The sequence below is a fragment of the Nipponia nippon genome, unplaced genomic scaffold (assembly GCF_047370975.1).
Source record: "Nipponia nippon isolate SJK-2023a ecotype South Korea unplaced genomic scaffold, ASM4737097v1 scaffold_9, whole genome shotgun sequence".
In the NCBI taxonomy this organism is placed as follows: domain Eukaryota; kingdom Metazoa; phylum Chordata; class Aves; order Pelecaniformes; family Threskiornithidae; genus Nipponia; species Nipponia nippon.
The window spans coordinates 38,096,170-38,119,980 of record NW_028262413.1 but is presented as its reverse complement, the minus strand read 5'-3'; the positions used below and the strand labels follow the sequence as shown (position 1 = coordinate 38,119,980).

The window sequence follows — 23,811 nt, the reverse complement described above, 5'->3', positions numbered from 1 at the left end:
TTAGCGTAGCACTGGATAATCAAACCTCAGTCACTGTTACCGCATCTAAGTCTTGCTCATCTTTCACTGGGAAAAGTAGAGTTTAAGCTGTGGAGTTGATACATTGAAAATTAAGGGAAGGGTTTTCATGGCTGGTTCCCTTTTTAGATATGGCACTCGGATTCCAAGTTGCTCAAAAATTTTCAAATTAAAGCCACGTATAAAATTACTAATTAAGGAGGGAGATACAAGTGCCATGACCAAATGTAATGTATTCAAAGGGCTCCCCCATTTCTCATATATACCAGAAATAGGTATTATGGCATTTATCTCTGCACACACAGACTTTCAGCACTGCTCTGCAAATTTGCTATGGATAAACTTAAGTTTTTCCATATTAGGAAAGAACAAGTTAACTTTTTTTAGCTACAGTTTGTAAATTGATGCAATTCGCAAAATATACTATGCTCACACCACACATCCAGAAAATGACCCTCTGCTATTTGACCAGAAGAAAGATATAATAAGACATAAATGTAAAGCCAGAATAAGTCTGGGGGCTAATTAGCAATATAGATAATGCCATTTTACAGTTAGCATGGGTTATTTCTTTTTAGGACACTTTCTGACTTGAAAACTGTGCACTATAGCTAACAAACTGATTCAACGCAAGTTACTGCATTACCTATTATACATATTTTAATAAACTTAATGCTAATGCCAGCCGAAGTGAAAATATGAGATTTACACATGGGCCAGGTTTTCTTCTTAGCTCTCACATAGGACCTTCTTGGCTTTAATCTGTGCATACACAACAAAAGAATGTTAATTAATTTCAATTAAAGTGCCCTGAAACCAAGTGAAAATGCCATTCAGGCAGGTTACTGGCTATTCACACAAATTCTGGTGACACCACCACTGGCCAAAGCACAAAAGGTTTGCAGCATCTTCTTCTGTTCATGTGAGGGTATCCCAGGGGCCATAAAGGGTGTACTACGCACTCTGAAGAACAGCAATAGTTCCTAGTAGCACCCTAATTCTTACAGTTCTTCCTCAAATCAAAAATCCTTTTAACTCGAAAATAGCATAACATCCTGCCCAACGCTCCTTTTGGCTTCAGGGATTTCAGGCTCCTGTCCCTTATCTTCAATGTTCTCACACTTTGTTTCTTTCCAAACAACTTCACTGTACTGTGAAAACTGCTCTCCAGTAATGGCATAGCCCTCTCTCCAGCACAGTCTCCGAGACAACACAGTTATCTAGCACACTAAGAACTGTAAATCTGATCATACTATACACACTAATGATAAAAGCAGAGAATGAAATACCATGCTGCTTTATAGCTCTAAAGAGTATTATAGGATTTTGCACATTAAAATCATGCAGATGTGATGTGTCCAGCAGATTTTGTATTCAGCTGATCACAAACAGAATTCCATTCTCATTTCTCAAAACTCATCATTTCACAGCAATGTGCTTAGAGTGATGACAAGGGCAGAAAATATGACTGAGTGATAAAAATCAGAATGGCTGCCAATGAGATTACAGTATGCATATGACCCAACATCAATCGTATAGCATCTGGCTGAATTATCCAAACCCAGTAACAAGAATTTTTACAAAGTTCTTGAAATGAAACAACAAAATTTAACAAAACTACTTCCCATGCATTCTTCTGGAAACAGGTTTTTGAGTTGTTTTTTTCCCCATAAGCAAGCACACAGAAGACAAATTCACAGAATATAAATTTTAAGAATACTTTTTGTTTAGATTTTGTAATGTGCAATTATAATCACACTTAAAAATTCAGCCAGCAAAACAATTGTCAGGATTCTGATGACAACTTAAGCTTCCTAACTGTAGTTACCGTGTTAAATATGCCATAAGCATGTCTATCGTGTGTGAAAAGGGCCGTAAAGTTCAGTTTCCTGTACAGCGTTATTAACACAAAAACTTAGTTTAGTATAACACCATTCAGCTTCATGTTCTGCCTTAGGTATAGTTAATTCCTCCTCCAACTCACTACTTACAAAGTGTCTTCTCATTTTCTAGACTTTTTTTGAACTCCTATGAACCGAGATGACTATATCTGGAGGAAAACAATTGAAGAAAATCACAGTACTGAAGAAAATTATTCCAGGTCAATACTCTAGAAGCTGTCTTAATGAGCACGTAAAAATCGTAAGAAAACTACACATCATTAGAGTTTCTGCGAGTCTGCAAAACACTTGACATTTAGATAGTTCTTGCCTGCATCTCAAGCCTGTATCTTGTATTTACGGCATGTGTATCTCAGTTCTTATCATGGTAACCCAGAGCAGATCAGCCATGTTATATAATATCCCCTGGGCTGCTACAGTTTGATTTTTTTTCATATTTGCAATTACTTATTTTTACGAAATAGAGATTGTTCCCCCCCCAAAAAGCAAAGATATGAAATAATCAAAACTTATAGCATTAGGAACTAAAGTACAACCCATAAACAAACAGGCCATCAATAGAAGGTAAACAGACAAGCAAGCACTCCGCACCACTAAATCTCTCACTTTAAAAGAAAAAAAACACAAGTTACAATTTTTTTTCAGTATCTGTCTGTCGACTTCATACAGCCTTACGTTGTATCTCTACACAAAAGTATGCACGCTAACACACATGCAAAAAAACCTCCAAAAAATACCCTATTTGCAGCAACAGACAAGGTCAACAAGTTGTTAATGTAAATCAGTACCCAGAGCAAAAACCGCTGTCGCTCTCCTTTCAACTTTCTGAATGGAAGAGGTATGCAAATTGATCAGCCCAGCTAGCAGATCGCTTCAGACTGCGATTTGCCTTTGCTTCCAAACAAGACAAGCGCAAACAGCAACACTGGATGACCCAGCACAAACAAACATGTAAAACACAGGAGTCGGTGGCAGCGCGGCTCCCATGCACGGCAGAGTCCCACCATGGATGGACGGACGGGCCCTCCGCATTCAGAAGCGAGACCCGCGCCCCTGGCTCTAGCGACTGACGAGGACAATTACACCGCTCTCCTTCCCCGCATTAGGAAAACTCATTTTGTGGAATGAAGAAAGAGGCTTGGGTACATCTGTAAAGTCGTTTCATGAGACTGATTAGTTTATAAACGAAAGTAATAGCTCAAGCCAGGAAAAGCTCCCCCGCAAGGTATCCCTTCGGCAGGGAGACTCCTTGGGTTAAACCGCTACAGCCAGCTCCTGTTCTGAGAGAAACAGTGCTTATGTTTAGCACCCTTTTTACCTTAACACTGGATCTGCTGGTCTGGGTCTCTGCCTCCATGCTCTGGCTGTTCTCCCTCTTGTCTTTCTTAGAGGAATTAGTCCTCACCTTATAAGTGGATGTGTTGGAGGATTTAATGAATAATCCTGGGACGGGGTTGCCTTGCTGCTGTTGAGACATGGTTGTGTTGGTCTGGTGAGGGGAATTGCACTCCTCAGACTCTTTGCTACTGTGATAGACCACTCTGCTGTCAGAGATGTGGATGCTTGGAGCACAGCCCATGCTTTGTGGCCACGTGGGCAATACTTCTAAATTGTATATATATATATATGTGTATATATATATCCTTTTCCTTCCCGTTGGTATTTTCCCCCTGCTTAATTTTTTTGTTAACAGGTTGAATCTCTTTCCTGCGTCTCCGCTACACTCTGAAGCATTGCCATCGGTCCCTTCTACACCACCAGAAACGTGTCTGTTCTCGTCCTCCAGGAAACGGGTCCTTTTATCTCAATCTCAGCAGTGGGCTGGGGAGCTGGAAGGGAGGGAAGGGGGGAAATCAAGAACTGGTCGACTTCATATTTTCACAGATTATTATTAATTTTTCTAAGCCATCTGAGAATCTTGGTAGGGTTTCCTCTCCTTCTGGGGAAAAGCAAAAAAAAAAAAAAAAAAAAAAAGGAAAAAAGAAAAAGGAAGGGGGGAAAAAAGGCAAAAGCAGTAACAAAAAGCCCCCGAGCCCCAAACCACACGCACACACACCCCAGCGTCTTCTCGGCCAGGCGCTCAGAGCGGCCGGGGGCACTGCACCATCTCCTCCCTCCTAGTCCGGAGCACGGCGCATTTTCCACCTGGGTTTGCACAGCGTTACCGATTAACCCGGGTACGGGCCGGGGCCGGGGAGGCCGCTCCCCACCTCGTCTTCCGCGCTCCCCGCCAAGCAGCGCTTACTCCTCGCCGTCCCGCTCGGCGCTGCCCTGCGCTGTGCCGGGGGTGTGCTTTGGGGTGTGCTTTGGGGCCGAAATAAATAATTAAAAAAAAAAATACAATATTAATAATAACAATAATCGAAGATTGCCCCGCCGCCCCGAGGAGCCGGCTGCGCCCCTCACGCCGCGCTGGGCATGTCCCCCGCCGCCTCGGTGGCGGGCGGCCGCCGCGGGGCTGACAGGCAGGTTCCCGTCGTCGGAAGGAAGAGCCCCCCGTCAGGCGGCAGCGGGGCTTTCTGGCCGCCGCAGCGGCATCCCGCCCGGCGGGGCGCGGGCTCCCGGCTCGGCGCGGCGGGACCGGAGCGGGCCGGGCCGCGGGGAGCCCCCCTCAGCGCCCGGGCCGAGCGGAGAGCGGGGGCACGGCCCGGAGGGCTTCCCAGAGCCGCGGGAGGAGCCGGCTCCGCTGGCGGAGGCATCAAAGGGCCTCCATGTTGGGGGGATTTTTTTGGTCAGAGAAATGATGCGAAACGGCGAGGAAAAAAAAAAAATTTAAAAAAAAAAAAGGGAAAAAAATTAAAAAGAGCGAGAAGTAGAAGGAAACGATCCTAGCGTCCCATCCCGGCGGAAAGGGTTGCAGCGGCGAGAGCTCTAATTCCCAGGGCCGTGGTGTCCGCGTCCCTTGCAGCAGGGGAAATGCCTCTCTCCTCGCAGCCGCCTTCCCTCGCTCTGCGCCCGCCTTGTTATTATTGATGTTCCTCGGCGGCCGCGGCGGCGGCGGCCCCGGCCCCAGCCCCCGCCCCCGCCCGCCCCGCCCGCCCTTCCCCCGCCAGCGCTGCCCCGGCGCTTGACAGCGGCGGAGCCAATAAAAGCACCCGCCGGCGCTGACCTCCGGCCCGCGCTGGCGTCAATGCAAATCAGCCGCCGAGGGCCAATGGCGCGCCGCGCCGCCGCGCCGCCCGAGCGAGCCAACTTCAAACCGCCGCTCCGCGTGCGCCCGGCGCGGTGCGTGCCGCGCGCGGCCGCCCTTGGCGGCGTCACCTGCCGCGAGGGGGGGCGGGAGGCGCCGTCCCGTCCCGTCCCGTCCCGTCCCGTCCCGCCGGGCAGAGGGCAGAGCTGGGGCCCTCCGGCCGCGGCACACCGAGCCGGGGGCGCTTCTACGTTGGCTACAACCATCTCAGGTCCGGTTAGCTTCTTACTAAAAAAAAAAAAAAAAATCCACACCACAAGAAGCCAACAACAGCAACGTGCACCAGCAGAATTCTTAACCCAGCGCCGTTCGTCAGGACCAGAAGCTCGGGCGCCCTGCAGATGCTCAGTACGGAGGGTAACCCCAGCCAGCCTAGGAAAGCCAGCGCGTTGCCGTCCTGCAAGGACACTGGGTTCCGTTCTTCAGGAACCGGAAAACAGCCAGAGCCCGGACTCTGTTGTTGCTGTCTCCCATCATCTTCCTCTTCAGCTCTGGCCCTGCCAATTTCCTCAAAAATGTTTTTGAAAGCAAAGACTGTGAAAAGGGAAGATGGTGCTATATGTGTATAGCCAGACCCTAGGGCTTGGAAAATGAACCACAGACAGACTTTTTCTGCAATATGTATGTAAAATAAACTTATTCTGTTTCGATATCATGTGGAAGTAACTATACTTCCGTATCATATAGATGTGTTGCGAGACTAGATGTCTGTACATACTTCAAGAAAGAGTATTTAAAGCCCTTTAAAACGCCATGCCCAGTGCAAGACACATTACTGCTACAGAGAGCAAGACACGTTACTGCTACAGACAATACGTGTTTCAGAAGTACCAGCTCAAGTGCAGCTCAGGTTCGACAACAGAGGTACGACACCCTACTCTACCACAGACCACACACAACCCCATGGGCTTGTAAGAGCCCTGTTCGTGTTCTACACGTGCCTTTCACTTTCCTCACTCTGTCACTTGTAGCTCTGCCAATCTTTACTCTCGATGACTCGCAGAGGTGCTTCTCCGAGGTACTGCCCGGAACCGCTCAGAGGCAAGAGCGGTTTAGGGAAGGCCAGATCAAACTTTAGATTTAGGAGCACGGATAAAATCAAATATCAGAGACATGACTTTTGTCAATAAGCTCCAGCATCTGATGTGAGAAAGTGATGTATCACAAGAGAAACTATTTAAATTACTCCAGAGTCGTATCATGAATGCTTCTGTGCTCCCCTGTCAGAATCACACTGTTTCAGAAGAAGCCAATTCAGCACGAGCCCTTCTGTGCATTCAGAACAGTCAGCCTTTGAACAGTACCTCAGCTACGTGACAAATGACATCAGGTAGTAATTAAAAGCAAAACGTGCAGACAGGTGATGACTACGACAGCAAAAATGGCAAAAAGAAGCTCTTCATTCATATACATAACAGCATCACTTGACGCAGAGCAGAGCACCTTATAAGGTTGGGAGATGCAAAGCCAAAAGTCAGTGCTTTTGAGAAATGTGGTTTTTCAGGATAACCACAGCACTTGCACTGTCAAAATGCTTTTATTTACTTCTCGTAATTGCTAGGGCTAAAGGCTGGAAAATCAAGTCTTTCCTTCCCCCACCTCTCTGCTACTGTGCAGTTTCAAGTATAAGCAATAGTCACACAAACTTCATCCACCCCATTAATTTAGCTGATCTATACAGCCTGTTAGAACCAGAAAAAGACAGGGGCTTCCGGTGCTCCCTCACCACTTTGCATGCCCACTTAAGATAAGCACTTAACAACAAATGAAGGGAAAGGCTTAACATACCTGCTTTGAACAGTGGGCACTGTTTGGAGAGGGATCTTGTCCTTATTCTTTCTTTTATGTTAAACATTATTTACTAGATCCCATTAATAAGAACACACTTAAGTGCAGCTAGAAAGAGGCTGTGTAAGAAGAGAATGCTGCAATTCCTACTTGTGCCATTAACCACAAGTGTGGGCTCTCCTCTTCAGCCTTAATGGATCTGTCAGCAAAACTGCTATTGCACTTTATTTCTGGTGGCACTGGAGGAGTCAGAGACAGCAAAACTTCATTTTCAGAGCTCCACATTCGGTTTGCAGTGCTGACACCTAGAGTTAAGCTTTCTACTTTGTAAAATAAATGGGTTTGATTTGCAGCTACTCAAAGATGAAATGTAGATTTCGTGGTGTCATTTCAAAAAATATCAATATTAAAAACATCTCTGCTTTCCATTTTGGAGGCAAACAAATTCCCATTCAACCAATACTTCAGTTTACCCAAATGACAAACAAATACTGGGGGGGGAGGGGACGGGAAATGCTTCGTTCAATGTTATATAATAATAGCATGACAAAACAACAAAGCGTACACACAGATATGACAGGCATGACCTCTTTGTCCTTTTTCAAAAGTTTTTCCACACTAACCCTAGGCAGATTATTTCCGATTATTTCAATCTACAGCCTAACTTCAAACAAAAAAAAATAAGCCTCCATTTGCAGGTTTTTCAGATGAGAATCCACACTGCCTCAAATGGGAGGACGAGGTGAGCACAAAATGCCTGAATGATCCCCTAGTAGTCTAATAAAAGCCACTGAGAAATCACTAGAGTCATTGCTACACTGATGAAAATCCAGCTAAAGACAAAAATTTCTATTTGAACATGACACTGGCACAGGCATTGGCTTGTTTCTCTTCAATTTGAAAACATTGGTGCTAGTTTTTATTGCCAACAGAAAAATACAGCTGAAAGTAGAGATTTACCCACCGCCTAGAATCAGGGAGAAGGGATGAAGACATCAAAATCATTGCCAATGGTAGTCATTTGTCCCCACGCTATATGAGCTCTGTGGATAAAGGGGCTTGTTCAAGCTTATTTGCTGAAGTGCAGCTCAGGAAATGGTGGGCCCTATTCTTCAAAAAAAAAAAAGAAACAGTGCAAAAGAGCAGAGGAAGAATAGGAGCGTAGATGCTGGCAGATTAGGGATGTGGGGGAAGTGCAAGGTCAGTACAGAGTCAGTAAGCAAGAGGTCAGAAGAGAACTAGCTCTAGGAGACAGCTGGGGAATGAGAAAGGTTATTTATGGAGAATAAGGTTGAATTTCATTCAGGACTGCAGAATAAGAAAGAAGGCTAGGAAAGAGCTTGAAATGATTGTTATCAGCTTCGTCTGCAGACAAGTGGGTGCTGTGGAAGATCAAAGTAGAGAACAAATACATAAGCTTAAAATTTAAAAGGGATTGAAAATTACAGTATTTAGCCACTTCCCCATCCATCTCATGAACAAATTGTATTGGATCCTGCATTTTTTGACACACTGACTCCCAGATCTCCCCCCAAATTTCCACGAGCAAAAGAACTTCCCCTCAATGTATCAGCAGTATGCATCCATTTTACACAGCCCTTGACCATTTCCCATTGCACATTATAAGAGTTCGTGCATGAGCACTGGGACAATTCACTCCTGTCCAATTACACAAAAATGCATACGAAAGCCCAGAGAAAAAGTTTGGTGCCAAAACCCCGTTCTGATAATATTTCAGTGCCCAAGACACTGACGGGTAGAATTATGCCGAAGAAATGATGGACTAACACCTGCAGGAACAACAAATGTCAGTGTGCTTTGAAAAAACTGTTTGTTCAGTGATGGCAGAGCAAGCGTGGCTGCACTCTTGCAAGCACAGGGCAGCAATCTTGATATAAGATTACTATATGTGGTTTTAATTGCTTCTCTCCCCAAGTCAGCAGTACGTTCCAACTGTGTCTTCTGGCTTTCTGAAAAGTTAGGCAATCCTGCTGGTCTCTAGGCCAGCGAAGGAGGCAGTGGGGAGGAGGAGGTGGAACTGTGGAACACGTGCCAGGACACAAACAGCTGAATGGACTCTACACTGCTAACTACTGACACATTCAAGCTGTGACAGAGCTCGTCTCTCCAGCCCCAAGATATTCTAGAAGAGAAAACAGGGACCATATTCTGCCTTAGCTGCAAGTTAGTATCAGCATTACACGCCATGAGCAGGCCAGGGTACTTCTGCTTGCTTGTGTAGAAGTGACAGGTATCCTGGAACTGGACATTTTCAGATGATGCAAGAAAAGTGTAAAATTTGTCCTGAGACAGATCATCCCCAGCTCCTGGAATGTACAGAAGTACAATGGGTTTGTTTTCTGCATCACTTTCCTGATGTCCTGAAAAACCCCAAAGCAATCGACAGAAGCGCTGCTCTGAAGGCCTGGCGGGCTGTCTGGCTTGCTGTCGTTGCATAATTGCGATTGCAGAACACAGACAGTTGCCTGTACCACTTGGAAATCAGGGCCTTCAAGACAGTCTAAGTCAGCAACTTTTTCAACTCTAGCACCGGAGACATCCAAGTCTAAAGCTAAGATACTTCATGTATGTACAAGCTTCATTGTTGTAACTGGTGTCAAAATGGCTTTTGCAGCTGTAGTTTATACATCACACTCGCTGCTCTTCAGTGATCAGCAGGATAGACACACTGATTCTGGAAGAAACATGTACCCCCCCTTCCCCACTGTACCTTCTTTCCACTTTGATTACCCTCTTTGCTGTCCCACAACGTGGAAGTCTCTTTCCTAGCCCCATCCTATCCTAAAGATTTGTCTCCCTTTCTCGTATTTCTTAGTCTCTCCTGCTTCTTCCTACCTCAGATCCTTTTGTTTCCTCCTCTAAGTACCCCTTTTGTCACCTGCTTTCTCTTGCCATTTCCCCCCCATTAGATCAAAATCCTTTGCCCAGCCCCAAAGCAATTCTCACCTCTATGATCTCCCAAAAGCTCAGTCAGCCCCCTTAAATCTCCCACAAAAGCCCCCCATTTTTTCTGGCTTCACAACTGTCCGTCTGCCCAACACTTCTCAAGTATCCTCCAGCATTTTACCCTCTCTACTTGTTTTTTTGTAGGCTCTCCCCAAAGCACCCAAGAGCAGCACCTACTTGCATAGCAGATGCAGAGGGAAGGTGACCAGATCTCTCTGCCGCCCAGCTTTAATGACTGGGCATGGGGCTCCTGATGCTACTGGCTTACAGCAGGCTTAGGTGAAGCCTAACTTCAGCAGAGCAAGGGAAAAGGGTGAAAGTACAGTCTCCCTGAATCTCCTCTGCCCTAAAGGAAGCTGACTCTGGATCTGGGGGCAGCTGAGACTGGCACCCACAGCATTGCTGATCTCTCTAGGCACCACGAGTATAGATCCCTGGACCGATTTGGGGCCAGAGCAGATTACAGAACTCTTACCACTATCTTAAGGTCTCACAGGTTTTCCTCTCCCTCACAGTCCTCTCTTCCCAAGTGTCCAAGTCCTCACCACCTAGAGGAGACGATCATCTAAGCCTTGTCTTTCCAATCCCTGAGCCTGGGAGCCCTGCACAGCCCAGGGAATGCAGCACTGGCGGGATGCAGGAGGCTGCACTGTAACACCCAGCTGCGCCGGCAGTGCCAACCCCAGAGCTCAGGGGGAGGAGGAGTGCTCTGTGAGCTGCTGCTGCTGCCAAAGCAGCCTCCACCAGCTCCCACCGCCTGGCCTGCCTCCAGTCAGCCAAAAATTTGTGGGGAAGGGAGGAACAAAGCACTGTCGTCCCCACCCACTCCCCTATAATTATCCTGTGCTTCACAAGCAGGATTATCTGTATGGATACACAGTGCCATGCAGCCAGCTGTGACCATAGAGAATTAGCTGTTCCCCTCTTGGAGAATTTTCCCTTCTCTCTTCCTAAGTATTTTTAAGCTAACTTACATTCATTTAGTATGCAACCCTTTCAGCCTGTGATTTACTAAATCAAGGATGAGAACTGGTCCTTCTGCTAGAAAACTGATCCCACTTAGGTGGAGTGGTATACCCAATTCTTACGCCCTACAGGCCTTGCTGCCTGTTGTTCCTCTGCTTTCCAAGGATACTGGATCCCCCCTCTTAGCTAGCCAGCCCCTGGCCTGGCCCAAGAGTGACCCCAGCCTCAGGACCCTTCAGACTCATACATTGGGTCCTGATGCCCTAACACCCTATAACACATTGTGGCCTGCCTGGATACAGTAAGAGAAAAGAAAAGAAAATCAGTAAAAGAAACAAGCAACCTGGCTCCTCCATCAGCAGATCAGTCTTCTTTGGTCATCAAAGCTAGAAGGATGAACTCTTTGTCTCTCTCAGCCTACCCCAGCAGCTAACAAGATCAGTCCAAGCTCATGAAAACTCACTCAAGACATGCTTTCAGAACCACAGACTTCCCCCCCCACGACGCTCTCCCCATCTCCCCTCTCCCAGGTCCCCACTGCCTCCTGCCCAGCAGCCGCTTTCTTACTTGCTCCTGGTTAATCAGGAGTGCTAGTGGCCAGCAGCCTTCCTTCCTGGGCCAGCATCCTTAACCCTCCCAGAGACAGATGGAGTGAGAGTGGCAAACAGAACAACAAAATAGAGCTAGAAACTCATCCCTGCAATATGGCAGCAGCAGGAGCTGAAAAGCTCTCTAAAATCACTCTTTAAGACAGGCTGTACACCTGCAAAACAGTCAGCTTTCATGGTTGTTGAATTTATTATTTAAGGAACAGATCCATCATCCGTGGTCGTACTGAGCAGTAATTTATTATATATTCACAATATAAAAAAAACCCATGTGCTGGCTGTGAGATTTATGTTCCTAGATCACTCAAACATCTGAAAAATTCATCCTACAAACATGTCTGAATATAAGACAGGGAACTGGACTTCATCTGAATACTTAACAACTGTTAACTGTATTCTCAAGTACATTTCCTTTCCTTGGGCCAAACCAATACCTTTAAATAAATGTTAGGTCTTTCTGTGGAGCAAGGCAGTATCGTTACATATGCAAGAAGCTGAACCCTTAATTAACCAAGAGAAGCATACCCTACCATCAGACAGATAACCCAGAGATGGTTGTGCAATTTATTAGTCTCTCCAAATGTACCCCTTTTTCCAGGAACGCTTCACATCCAGTTCTTACATTGCAATCCGGCTCTGTGAGTAATGTTTCATTCATGATTCACACTATTTTTCAAACTGTATTCTTGTTTCTGTAAGCTCCCATCAGGGAAGTTGCCTTCCCTGCCACTTGCCTGCATGCAGCCCTGCGTGCAGACAGCTGTAAGGAGGAATGTACAAGAATCCGACCTCTGCGGTGCCATGGCACAGCGCTCGTAGATCATGAGTCTTGTAAAGTCCATTTCACAGCTGTCTGCACATGCAGCTGAGCAGCAGGAAGAGAAACACCACAAGAATTGCAAGAGGAGAGGACAACTTGGGGGAGAGATAAGGAGAAACCACACTGAGGGCAGGTGGAGAAACAAGACCATGTAAGTTTTCTGGGGATAACTATTCAAAAAAAAGAGAGACAGCCAGACTCAGGATGTGTCAGGGAGATAAATCTTCTGAGTTTTTGAAAAGGGGAAGGCAGCGCTTGCAGGCTCACTCACCACAGCCCTAACAAACATAAATCTTACCCACATGGGCACCATCCTTCCCAACACGCTCACCAGGGCTGGCTGTAGCGCTGCTATCACGGAAGGATCTGTCATATTAAGCAGAACAGCACTTGGCAGTTTCTATGAATTATGGTTACAGCCAGCACAGCTGGGTGCTGCAGGGGTTGACAGGCTCTGTAACACAGTCACAATAGCAAGCACTATTAAAAAATTTTCACCAAAATGGTTGGGAATGGAGCTGAAAAATAGTTTTAAAATATGTCCTTTAAACTCATGAGAGACTTCCAAACAGATGCGTCGGGGGGTGATCTGACGAACTGAGGGAGGCTGATCTCATGGTTCATATCCACCTTGGCAAGAACTCCTGGGTCTGCAGTTACTATGCCCACGTGAGCAGGCTCCTCATGCTCCGTCCAGAGGCTTTTTAACCTCCTCTCACTTGCAATGTGCTGTGGTGGCATCTTTGTCTCCCTGATATACCTCCAGGGCACAGTTCTCTACTTCCTACCCCTTTTCAGAAATGAGACCTCACACTTCGGTGGCTGCAGATGACCGGGAGCAATGCCGCTCTTTCCCTTATCTCTCACATGCTCCAAGTGCTAAACACACCTTTTCCCACAGCCCTAATCTGGTTTACACTTCTGGTTTCGGGGAGTTTCAGAGGAAACCAGCTCACACATTAGCTTTATAAAGAATTAAAATAACCAAGCCAGAAAATCACTCTTAAATTCACTGCCACAACAAGTATACCAATCTGGACAAAACAATTAAAGATTTGCTCATCTCCTTCCACTCTTGGAAGTTCATTAGGCAAGCGTCAGAGTCATTTGGGAAGGTCAGGATCATCCCATGCACGTGACATCTCTTCAGACCCCCCTGCAGACTGCTTCACTCTTGCTCAGCTGGTATAAACACCTAAAAATCACATCTTCCTTTTGACAGTCTTGGGCACCAAAAGAACTAACCACTTTTTCAACAAAAGCTCTGAGTCCTGAGGACTTAAAAATCTGACCTAAAGCAATTACCCTTTTAAAAGGAAACTAAGATAGTAACTGTCCATTTCACAGATTCACACAGGAAAAGCCACGTGGCCTTTTGAGAGAGGGATAAAGTGAGAAGGAAAAAGAATGTATGTCTACTACATAAGATGCTTACTAAAATGCTTGAAATAACCTCTCTACAAAAGCTTTCTCCAAACACAGCCATGCTTGTTCTCAGCAGGAACAGCAAATCCCAGCAAAGTCAGTTTTCCACTGGGGAGAAATACAGGTATTCAAGAAAAACACTGCAAGAGATAACAGTCTAAATTCAGCTTAGCCACAGCAGGTTGAGTGTGCATACACACTTGTGCTGTACAGAGGCAGGCAGCGATTACAGCTGTGCGGTACTCAGCTGTTGCTGGTGATCCAGAGACTCGTTTATGGCTAGCTGGGGTGTTATTCCCCACTTACTGCACCCAGAGTTGCCTCCTTACTTGCTCCCTTTTCACGCGGTGCCCTGACTAGCTCATGCATCACGCATGGGTGGGCAAACCTTGCTGGGGCCTCTGCCCCAGCTCGCCCTCCCCCATTCAGAGGGGATTTCTAGGAAGCCCTTGGAGAGGGACGTTGGGAAACACTTGCCTTTTCCTGCAGGTTTCCCCAAAAACCAGCAACAGATTAGCCTGAACTCATACCTGCCACTGACCAAGGAAGGCACCATTCAGCTCTCTACCAAACGACTCATGGAGATGGAGAGAGGAGAGACATAACAGGGCTCTTACACCCGCGATTTAGCGTCTAGGCAGGAGCCCAGTCCCGATTTTCCTCCTACCTTGGATCAGCAGCAATGAGAGGATACAGGACCAGGCCCCATTCCCAAACAGTATTTCACTTTTGATTTTTAAACCGCTTGCTCATTTACCAAAAAAAGCTGGAGGCATCTCACAGCTGAAACTATGCGTCCAGCTGCAAGGTATTCCACTGATTACGTAACAGATGATCAAAAAGAAAAACAAATTAAAGACAAAAGAAGCAATATAGCAAATTCCATCCCTCATAGCCTTTCCGTTCAAGTTTTTATTAATATTATAAGCTAAATAACAGGAAAAAGTTAGTATACAAGAACTGTTCGGAAGCGCTATGCTTGGAGAGAGACTGTAGGTGTACACGTTAAGTAAAACACATCAATTTCTTTCATGCGGATGCTGTTTTTACAAAACAAACCAGAGAAATGCAAACTTCTCCCAACTGGCAGCACAAGTTGTTGCACATTTAAGAATGGATAAAAGGCACTAACCTCTAGTGACAGTTAGAGATATCCATCACTGTACAAATTACCTGCATCATTAGACACTCAGATAGAAATCACTGACATGCAGGTTTAGGTAAGTGGGAGCAGATCCCTTGTTTGCCTGTGCTTTGTAAAACACATCGTTGTTTATTCCGTTGCTGGCAAGCTGTGTTGTCTCTTCCTTAAACTGTGGAAGAGAGAAATGAAGTATCACCAAAACCATCTGGCTAAACAGAGAGCTTTGGTTGGAACTCAGGAAAAAAAGGCAAGCTTACCACCTTTGGAAGAAGGGGCAGGTGACGCAGGAGGACTGAAAGGATGTTGTGAGGTTATGCAGGGAGAAGATTAGAAAGGCAAAGGCCCAGCTAGAACTTAAACTGGCCACCGCCATTAAACGTAACAAAAAATGTTTTTACAAATATATCAGTGACAAAAGGAGGGCCAGGGAGAATCTCCCTCCTTTGTTGGATGCAGAGGGAAACATTGCCGTGAAGGACGAGGAGAAGGCCGAGGTACTTAATGCCTTCTTTGCCTCAGTCTTTAATAGCCAGACTGGTCATCCTCGGGGTTTTCAGGCCCCTGAGCTGGGAGATGGAGATAGGATGCAGAATGAAGCCCCAGTTGTCAAAGAGGTGGCAGTCACCAACCTGCTACTCCACCTGGATGCCCACAAGTCTATGGGGCCAGACAGGATCCACCCGAGGATACTGAGGGAGCTGGCAGAGGAGCTTGCCAAGCCACTCTCCATCATTTATCAGCAGTCCTGGTCAAACGGGGAGGTCCCAGATGACTGGAAGTTAGCAAATGTGACGCCCCTCTACAAGAAGGGTCGGAAGGAGGATCCGGGGAACTACAGGCCTGTCAGCCTGACCTCAGTGCCGGGGAAGGTCATGGAGCAGGTCATCTTGAGTGCCATTACGCAGCACGTGTGGGACAACTGGGGGATCAGGCCCAGTCAGCATGGGTTTATGAAAGGGAGGTCCTGATTCACTAACCTGGTCTCCTTCTGTGACAAGGTGACCTGCTTAGTGGATGAGGGGAAGGCTGGGGATGTTGTCTACTTGGACTTTAGTAAGGCCTTTGACACTGTCTCCCACAGCATTCTCCTGGAGAAGCTGGCTGCTCACGGCTTGGATAAGTGCACTCTGTGCTGGGTTAAAAACTGGCTGGACAGCCGAGCCCAGAGAGTGGTGGTGAATGGAGTCAAATCCAGTTGGCGGCCGGTCACGAGTGGTGTTCCCCAGGGCTCAGTGTTGGGGCCAGTCCTGTTCAATATCTTTATCGATGATCTGGATGAGGGGATTGAGTGCACCCTCAGTAAGTTTGCAGATGACACCAAGCTGGGTGGAAGTGTCGATCTGCTGGAGGGTAGGAAGGCCCTACAGAGGGACCTGGACAGGCTGGATCGTTGGGCCGGGGCCAACTGTATGAGATTCAACAAGGCTCAGTGTCGGGTCCTGCACTTGGGTCACAACAACCCCATGCAACGCTACGGGCTGGGGGAGGAGTGGCTGGAGAGCTGCCCCGTGGAAAAGGCCCTGGGGGTGCTGGTTGACAGCCACCTGAACATGAGCCAGCAGTGTGCCCAGGTGGCCAAGAAGGCCAATGGCATCCTGGCTTGTATCAGGAATAGTGTGGCCACCAGGACCAGGGAGGTGATAGTGCCCCTGTACTCGGCACTGGTGAGGCCACACCTCGAGTACTGTGTTCAGTTTTGGGCCCCTCACTCCAAGAAGGACATCGAGGTGCTGGAGCGTGTCCAGAGAAGGGCAACGAAGTTGGTGAAGGGTCTAGAGCACAAGTCTTGTAAGGAGCGACTGAGAGGGCTGGGGTTGTTTAGCCTGGAGAAGAGGAGGCTGAGGGAAGACCTTATCACTCTCTACAACTACCTGAAAGGAAGTTGTAGCGAGGTGGGGGTCGGTCTCTTCTCCCTAGTAACAAGCGATAGGACGAGAGGAAACGGCCTCAAGTTGTGCTAGGGGAAGTTTAGGTTGGATATTAGGAAAAAGTTCTTCACCGAAAGGATGGTCAGGCACTGGAACAGGCTGCCCAGGGAAGTGGTTGAGTCTCCATCCCTGGAGGTATTTAGAAGACGGGTAGATGTGGTGCTCGAGGACATGGTTTAGTGGTGGACTTGGCAGCGATAGGTTAATGGTTGGACTTGATGATCTTAATGGTCTTTTCCAACCTTAACAATTCTATGATTCTATGATTCCATGATTCTATGAAAAGGTAACTCTCTGGGGTACAAAGGACCCTGTGAAACAGCCGGCTCTGCCCTGCAGCAGGGCCAGGGCTGCCGGGGCAGCCTGGGCAGGGTGGGCAGCTGCGATGGGAGGAGCTCACAGCTCAATGGCATCACCTCGCTGCAGCCCTCAATAGCTTGTTGATTCAAGCCTCAGTCACAGGCTTTTAGTGGTGGTCAAACAGAAGGAGACATTTTTTCACCACAAGATTGTTTTCCAGGAAAACGCAGGCTTTTTCATACCTGCTGATTTCGTATCTCCAGTGCAGGGAGGTCAGCACCCAGAATCCCTCTTAAAGGTCTCCATCATGGTCACGACATGGCACTTAGGCAAACTGAGATAATCTTCAATCAGATTTGCTTTTCTGTATTTGGCAGTTTATTGTAGTTTTGCATTTTCATTAATACGAAAAAGTCCATTAGATTAGCTACCTTCACTTTTGCTCACTGCCTTTAGGTTCAGTTTCTTGTACATTAGCACGATGCTGCAACACTCAACACAGCATTAGCCACATTTTTAAAAGCTTCCTGTTAGTTCTAAAAATTTTACCCATTAGAGGAAGAGATGGAGGTGCTAAATGTCCCAGAACTGTTTAGGACAATTTGGTAGGGATACAGCCTTGGAAATCATACTTCAATGTCATTGCAGATGATAATGTAGTTCAGCTATTTCTAAGCAACCAGGCTGCCTTTAGATGTTGCTCTTTAGGTGTGTGGACATCATTATGATCTCCAGCCCACAGCAGAAGCATTCTTTGAATTGCCCTTCCTCTCTGGCAAACACTAATTGTTTCTGCTTTATATTAGACTTTCTGTGGATGCCACTAATTAATATCCAACACTCGATTACAGCAAGACCCAGCTGGGGGGCTGTACCACTCTGGCACCGAGCCAAATAGATTGCACGCTCTCACAGTGACTCGTGGGGATGCACGGACACACCAAGCCATCCCAAAGCATGCCAAGTAACTCCTCACCTCGTGTCGCAGAAATATTAGGCTATTTATCAAAAATATTTTGTAAGCACTTTCCCACATGTACCTAAATATTGACCTATATGAGGAATATATATACACAATGATGAGGGCTGCTGGTTTTCTCTCTTTTTAGGATTTCTACTTTTATCTTGTTTTTTGGTTTTCTGTTTTTTAATTTTTTTCTCACCATTTTGTGACATGACAACATTTTTATTATCTTAATATAGTGACCTACTGATAACATCAACATATTAAGAATTACAATTATACATTCCCATTGAGGCATTTATCTGATGCTGCTATTTGAGCTGCCCTAATTAGGGCAGATTGACCCCACATTTATCCCAGCATAGCATTTTATGTTAGATCCTTGTATTCGCACAGGGTTGTGCTGGCAGCACCTGGGCTCCCCCGAGGCTCTGAGGACAAAGTATATCAACCTTTCCAATTGGATTTTCTGAATTTGCTGTGCCTGCTCCCACGCAATGAACTTAACAGACAAAGAACTGAGGCAGAGATGAAGACTGTGAAAATTTTAAGGGAAAGAGAAAGTAAATTAAGCAGGGAATCTGCTAGACAGAGACTGAAGGAGGAATAAAAAAAAAAATTCTTTGTAGCGCTGTAGGTATCAGACAAAACCTAAATACCCAGAGCAGCTTCCTGTCAGAGTATAAACTGCACGTACTTTGGCCATTTTCTCATCAGTTTAAAGCCAGCATCATATTTGTTACAATGACAGCATATTTACTAATGAAAGCACTCTGAAAGACATTTTGGGAACAGAACCAGAATTTTATCAGACTAAATTCACATTGCACAAACACTGGTCTTAAAATACAGTTGTCTGTGCCCCCTGCATTATCAGAACAAATCTGAGGTAGCTCCCCTATTATGCCCTTAAAAAAGACAGGAATTACCCAGCTCATCCTCCAGTTTAGGAGAATGTGAACTTCTGATAAAAAGTTTACTTTTGTTGCTCTGCCAAGTGCTAGGCCCAGAACTTGGGAAGATTAATAACAGGAACGGGCTGGAGACACGTGATTTAGCTAGCCTTGTTTGCAGTTCGGCTACTTAGCAAGGTACAGCCTGACCTTAGGTGACTGTGGCTAAAAGGAACAATTATGGAGCTCAGCAGTGGAAAAAAAAAGTAAAACAAAAACAGACAGATGGGAGCCATATAACTAAAAGAATCTGAAGTGTTTAGCTAAATTATGCACATTAGAATACACTACATCCAAGATTTGTTAACTGCTTCAGTGAAAAAAGAACTTCAGAAGAGATTATGGAAACCTTGGATTTCTTCTAGAACAGTTGCTATACTGCTTTCTTTTATCTCTTGAGCAGCAAATAGAAGCAAACTTTCATCTATCTAAAGTTATATGGCCCTATCACAGACATACTGGAACACATCATAAATATTGGTTGATTTATGATTCTATTTCCTTACAGATGGGAAAACATAAATTGAGTGAGTTGCCCTAAGTCACCTAGGAAGTATTTGTCATTGCCTGGAAGTAAGGCTGTAGTCTGACCCCCTTCACCACAGTATCCACTTTTTGAAACTTCAGTGGTTTCTCGGAAATCGTGTATTTAAAATAGGTAATATAGCCAAGTAAAATTCCATAATTTTGAAGTACTTCTAACATAACCTATCATTCTGCAGTTAAGCTCTGCCTCTCCTAGAGTTAGCACATCTCAGTCAACACCAGTGAAAAACTGCTTGGTGTCAACCATGGGCTTGAACTGTCTAATGATCATCTAATAGGCTTTAAACACAACAACTTTCTGATACATGTTTAAGATCGTGCTTCTCTGAAGGTCCATTTATCATGAAAATGCTAGTAATAGTAAAGGAAGAGAGATGGGATTTAGCGTAGCAGGTTTGCCCCCAGACAGGAATGGCTCCCAGCTTAGTTACGAATGGAAACCACTGCAGAAAAAGGAGCTGGTGCACCAGGGAGGACTTGTGCAGTGGGTTTACTCAGTATCTGACTTGTACATGGGGAATAACATGACACTTTTGAGGAAGCTCCGAGAACCCGCAGCTGTACGAGGAAACAGTTCTCATCTCTGTCTATTTTCTTAACTCTGCTGGTTTAAAAGACTTCCTAATTCTTGTTTGAGCACGGAACTGTTGGCATTTTCTGCATAACAGCTGGATTCCTGTTCAAGAAGGACTTTGAGAGCAGCACTTCTGGCGAGATGAGCAGCAGGCACAGAGGTGTGCTGGCGTGCTCTCTCCCGGCCTGCTTATAGCTATCTGCAGCCAAATCGCCTGGAGTGCTTGGGTGCTGGTACCCAGACAAGGAGCTCTAGGATCAGAAGCAACACCACTGAAGCCATTGGAGATGATTTTGGCCCTCTATGCGATGTCTTGCAAATGTTGTTTGTGGGCACAGAAAAACACCAGAGGCGTGTCTTTGGGATACAGTCATCAAAACGCAGGCATCTTGGGACACTCACAAATGCCCGCTGCAAGCCACAGAACATAGGCCTGCCGCCTGCTGATGTGCTTTGGGGAAAATTGCTAGGGTTGAGGCCTGCTGTGGCCTGATGGACGGGCTGGATGCGGCTGGAGCGCTCCCTGCCCTTCTGGCACAGAGTGGGGCTGGGAGGGCCCAGCACGGCTCTCCGACGCCCTGGGACGGCTCGCTGCACTGCCCTGGGCACAGCCCTCAGGGCGATGGTCCCCAACCTTCCACTGCCCGACCAGCCAGTCAGGCAACTGGTGGCTGGCATCCACAGCCATCAACCCCCCCTAATTCTTCCCACTTAAAGCGGCTATTTAGTCCTCTTCTAAAGTGTGTTTCATGAGTATTGAGTTCTATGAGTTTACAAGTGGGCTTAGCTAGCCAGGGTGGATGGACCCTGACACAGAGATTTTAAGCCTCCTCTGTGTAAACACCTGGTATGTTAGGGGAACATGTTAGAACACGACGATAGCTCCTGCACTGGTACAACAGGTTACTGACTGTAACTCTCAACAAAGACAACAGATTCACGTAACCACAAAATTTAACACATTTGTAAGAAGATTCAGTGTTGCCTACAAAGAGAAGACGACGCTGTGCGTTAGCTGGGGCTGGGAACCTGATTCAGCGGCCCATGGCTCCCTCCTCGCATAACCGGCTGCGGGGGAGGTCAGCTCATCCTCTCGGATATCCATGCCGTCTCTGTCAGACAGGCGAGTACTGTGACCTGATCCAGCCCATCAAGCACTGATGCCAAACAGGAGATAGAAGGCAAAGGGCTTCCATATAAGGGGAGAAAGGAGTTGGGAGAGTTTAGAAGAAAAAGAAGGATCAAAAGGAAAATTTTGTAGCACGGTTCAACTCTCATCAACACAGCCTGCACGGTGCTGCCTTTGGCCCGTTATCCCATAGTATAGGAACAAAGCTAGATCCAAAAAGACAATTAAAAGGAAACCATACTATCTGGACAAGACATCTCTTCTGCAGAGCACTCATGATTAACCTTTGGGAACCACAATAATTTATCATTGAAGTAAAAAGTACAGTGAAACCCCAAAGAGCATTCACATGAACCAGAAGTAGCCTCTGGCAGATGTACTGGCTACAGGAAAGCACTCGAGCTACGTACAGTAGATGATCAGTGTCTGGACATATTATTGTTTTTTGAAATATATGTTGTAACTTAAACAAAAAGGAAAATCCTATGAGATGATGCTTGAACGCCCACTGGAGTATGCCCTGAGACAGCTCTGCAAACCATGCTGTGAAGGAATCACCACAGTTAGTCCAGTTTTAGGGAGTCCATTAGTAAATTGGAACAAGCAGGGTTATAGAACAGAACAGTCTACGAGCTTGGGTTCTCTTTGCAGAAAACATGAGCTCTTTTTTACCGTAAATAGTGTGATGCTTGTCTGAGCAGTGGCTTACTGCAGAGCACTGTCTCGTTAGCTCACCTCTGGGCACAACAGGTAGTTGTCACTTGCATGGAAATGAAAACAGAAGTTAATGAAGTAATTAATTCACTCAGTGTTTAAAAATCCCTCCTTCCTATCCCCCCCCGCCCATGACTCCTAAGTAAACTATGTAGAAAGGGGTCTAATTCCCCTGCATCTCTGACTTTGAGTATATACACAGTGCTCCCTCTTCACACGGTTATCTTTGATCTAAAGCCACTGTGTGCTGGCTACGGACTCTACCTAAATCCATTATAGGCACCCCTTGTATAATATGCACCTTGCTTTAGCGTGCAAGACATTTGGTTCCCAAAAACACGATAGGATGGCTAGAGTAACCACTAACCAGACATGCTGGAATGCCTGAAAGTGTCCAAGATTAGTCATTTGGCAGCAATCCTGGGGAAATGTAGCTTTACATATCCCACTCTGGACAGAGAGGTTTAGTGCTTGGGGCCTTCTGGCAGGCCTGAACCCGACTCCTTCCCTTGCAGAGCGCAGCACAGCTTAGATCAGCCGTGACTACGGCAGCTAGAGCTGGGATGCAATTGCTGCGAAAACCTGGATCATTCGCTTTGTCAAATCTGTCTCCAGCATTTTATTTTCTTCACCAAAAAAAGAAACCAAAAAAAAAAAACAACCCACACCTTTCCTATGCTTGGCCTTGATATTTATTTTTTCCGGATAATTTCAGCTTCTGTGTTTGTCAACTGAAAGGAAAATGTATGTGTATGCACGCATACACATCGATCAGAAATCTGGTGGGTGTTTGTGTATTATACAAGAGACGGAAGGTCAGAGAAATTAATTCTAATTTGAGGGCAACAAAAGGTTACTGAAGAGCAGCATGCATGCTCGTCAGTGATTGATACAAATCAAGGCAAATGCAAGATTGCATTTAGGTGCTACAGAACTGACAGGAATGAGAAGCAGCAACACTTCTTTGGTCTCTGAAGCTCGACGCTGGACTTGCATGGACACATAAGAAGGACTGGCACCTGCACCTCACTGCACTTTAACAAGGGATCCAGTCGCCTACACACAAAGTAATTCTGTTTCTAAATAGAATTTAACTAAAACCTATTTCTTATGCCACATCCACACCAGGCAAGAGAGCACAGCACAGAGCCTGTGCCATCGCTTTGAGCAAGCCAGCACATCCAACCGGCAGCTGAGCGCTGCACAGAGACAGCTCAGGAATAACTCATAAGCAGCACAGCTGGAGCAGCGGCTCCTAGGCTCGGTGTGCCTGGCTCCTAGGCTCGGTGTGCCTGAGTCTCAAAAGGACCAGTTTGCTTGAGCTTAGTGCTGAGCCGAGACAGAATTAGTCCTTCCGATTCAGAAGCTGGCATGCTCACCATGAGACCACGGACCTGCACTTCACGCTGTTGTGTGGGGCTGCCATGGCCTCAACATTTCTGCTCAGAGCTGCAGAAAATAAACCAGTTAAAACATGCAGAAACTGGCAGCTGTCTTCGTGTTTTTCATGTATTAAGCTGCAGAACTGGTGCCAAGTACTCCCGCACTCAGGACTGCACAGATGATATTGCTTCCTCAATGTATGACATTCACGGAGCATTCCAACGGGGAAAGAAAGCAGCACAACCAAATGGATGAATGGAAAAATGAATTGCTTCAAGTTGATTTAAAGAAGATACTTAGTCATGCATGGGAAGGAAAAAAAGAGAATAGGTGACCAAAATAGAATGAAGCAATTGGAAACAGCTGATGTTTGATGAAAAGAAAGATATTTTCTGGGGTGAGACATTTAAAAGCCTTGAGTATTTTGAAAGGGCAAATTATGCATGACTTTTTAATCCTTTAATTGGTGCCAGGTTATCCAGAATCCACTCCA

The 23,811-nt window shown here is 46.1% G+C and overlaps 1 protein-coding gene across 5 annotated transcripts in view; it reads right to left on the bottom strand.

Moving 5' to 3' along the window:
* Window positions 1-23,811, bottom strand: part of PDE8A (phosphodiesterase 8A) — a 160,885-nt gene that overhangs the window by 124,840 nt on the left and 12,234 nt on the right. For 2 of the 5 annotated variants that reach the window (XM_087745060.1, XM_087745061.1), the window contains exon 1: window positions 3,238-4,893. The exons of 1 other annotated variant lie outside the window; for it this stretch is intronic. In XM_087745060.1, the coding sequence (XP_087601186.1) occupies window positions 3,238-3,498 (261 nt within the window). In that variant the 5' untranslated portion in view covers window positions 3,499-4,893. Of the gene's footprint in view, window positions 1-3,237; window positions 4,894-10,339; window positions 10,362-23,811 lie in introns of those variants that run through there. 2 more of the 5 variants (XM_087745065.1, XM_087745062.1) reach the window with 2 other exon arrangements.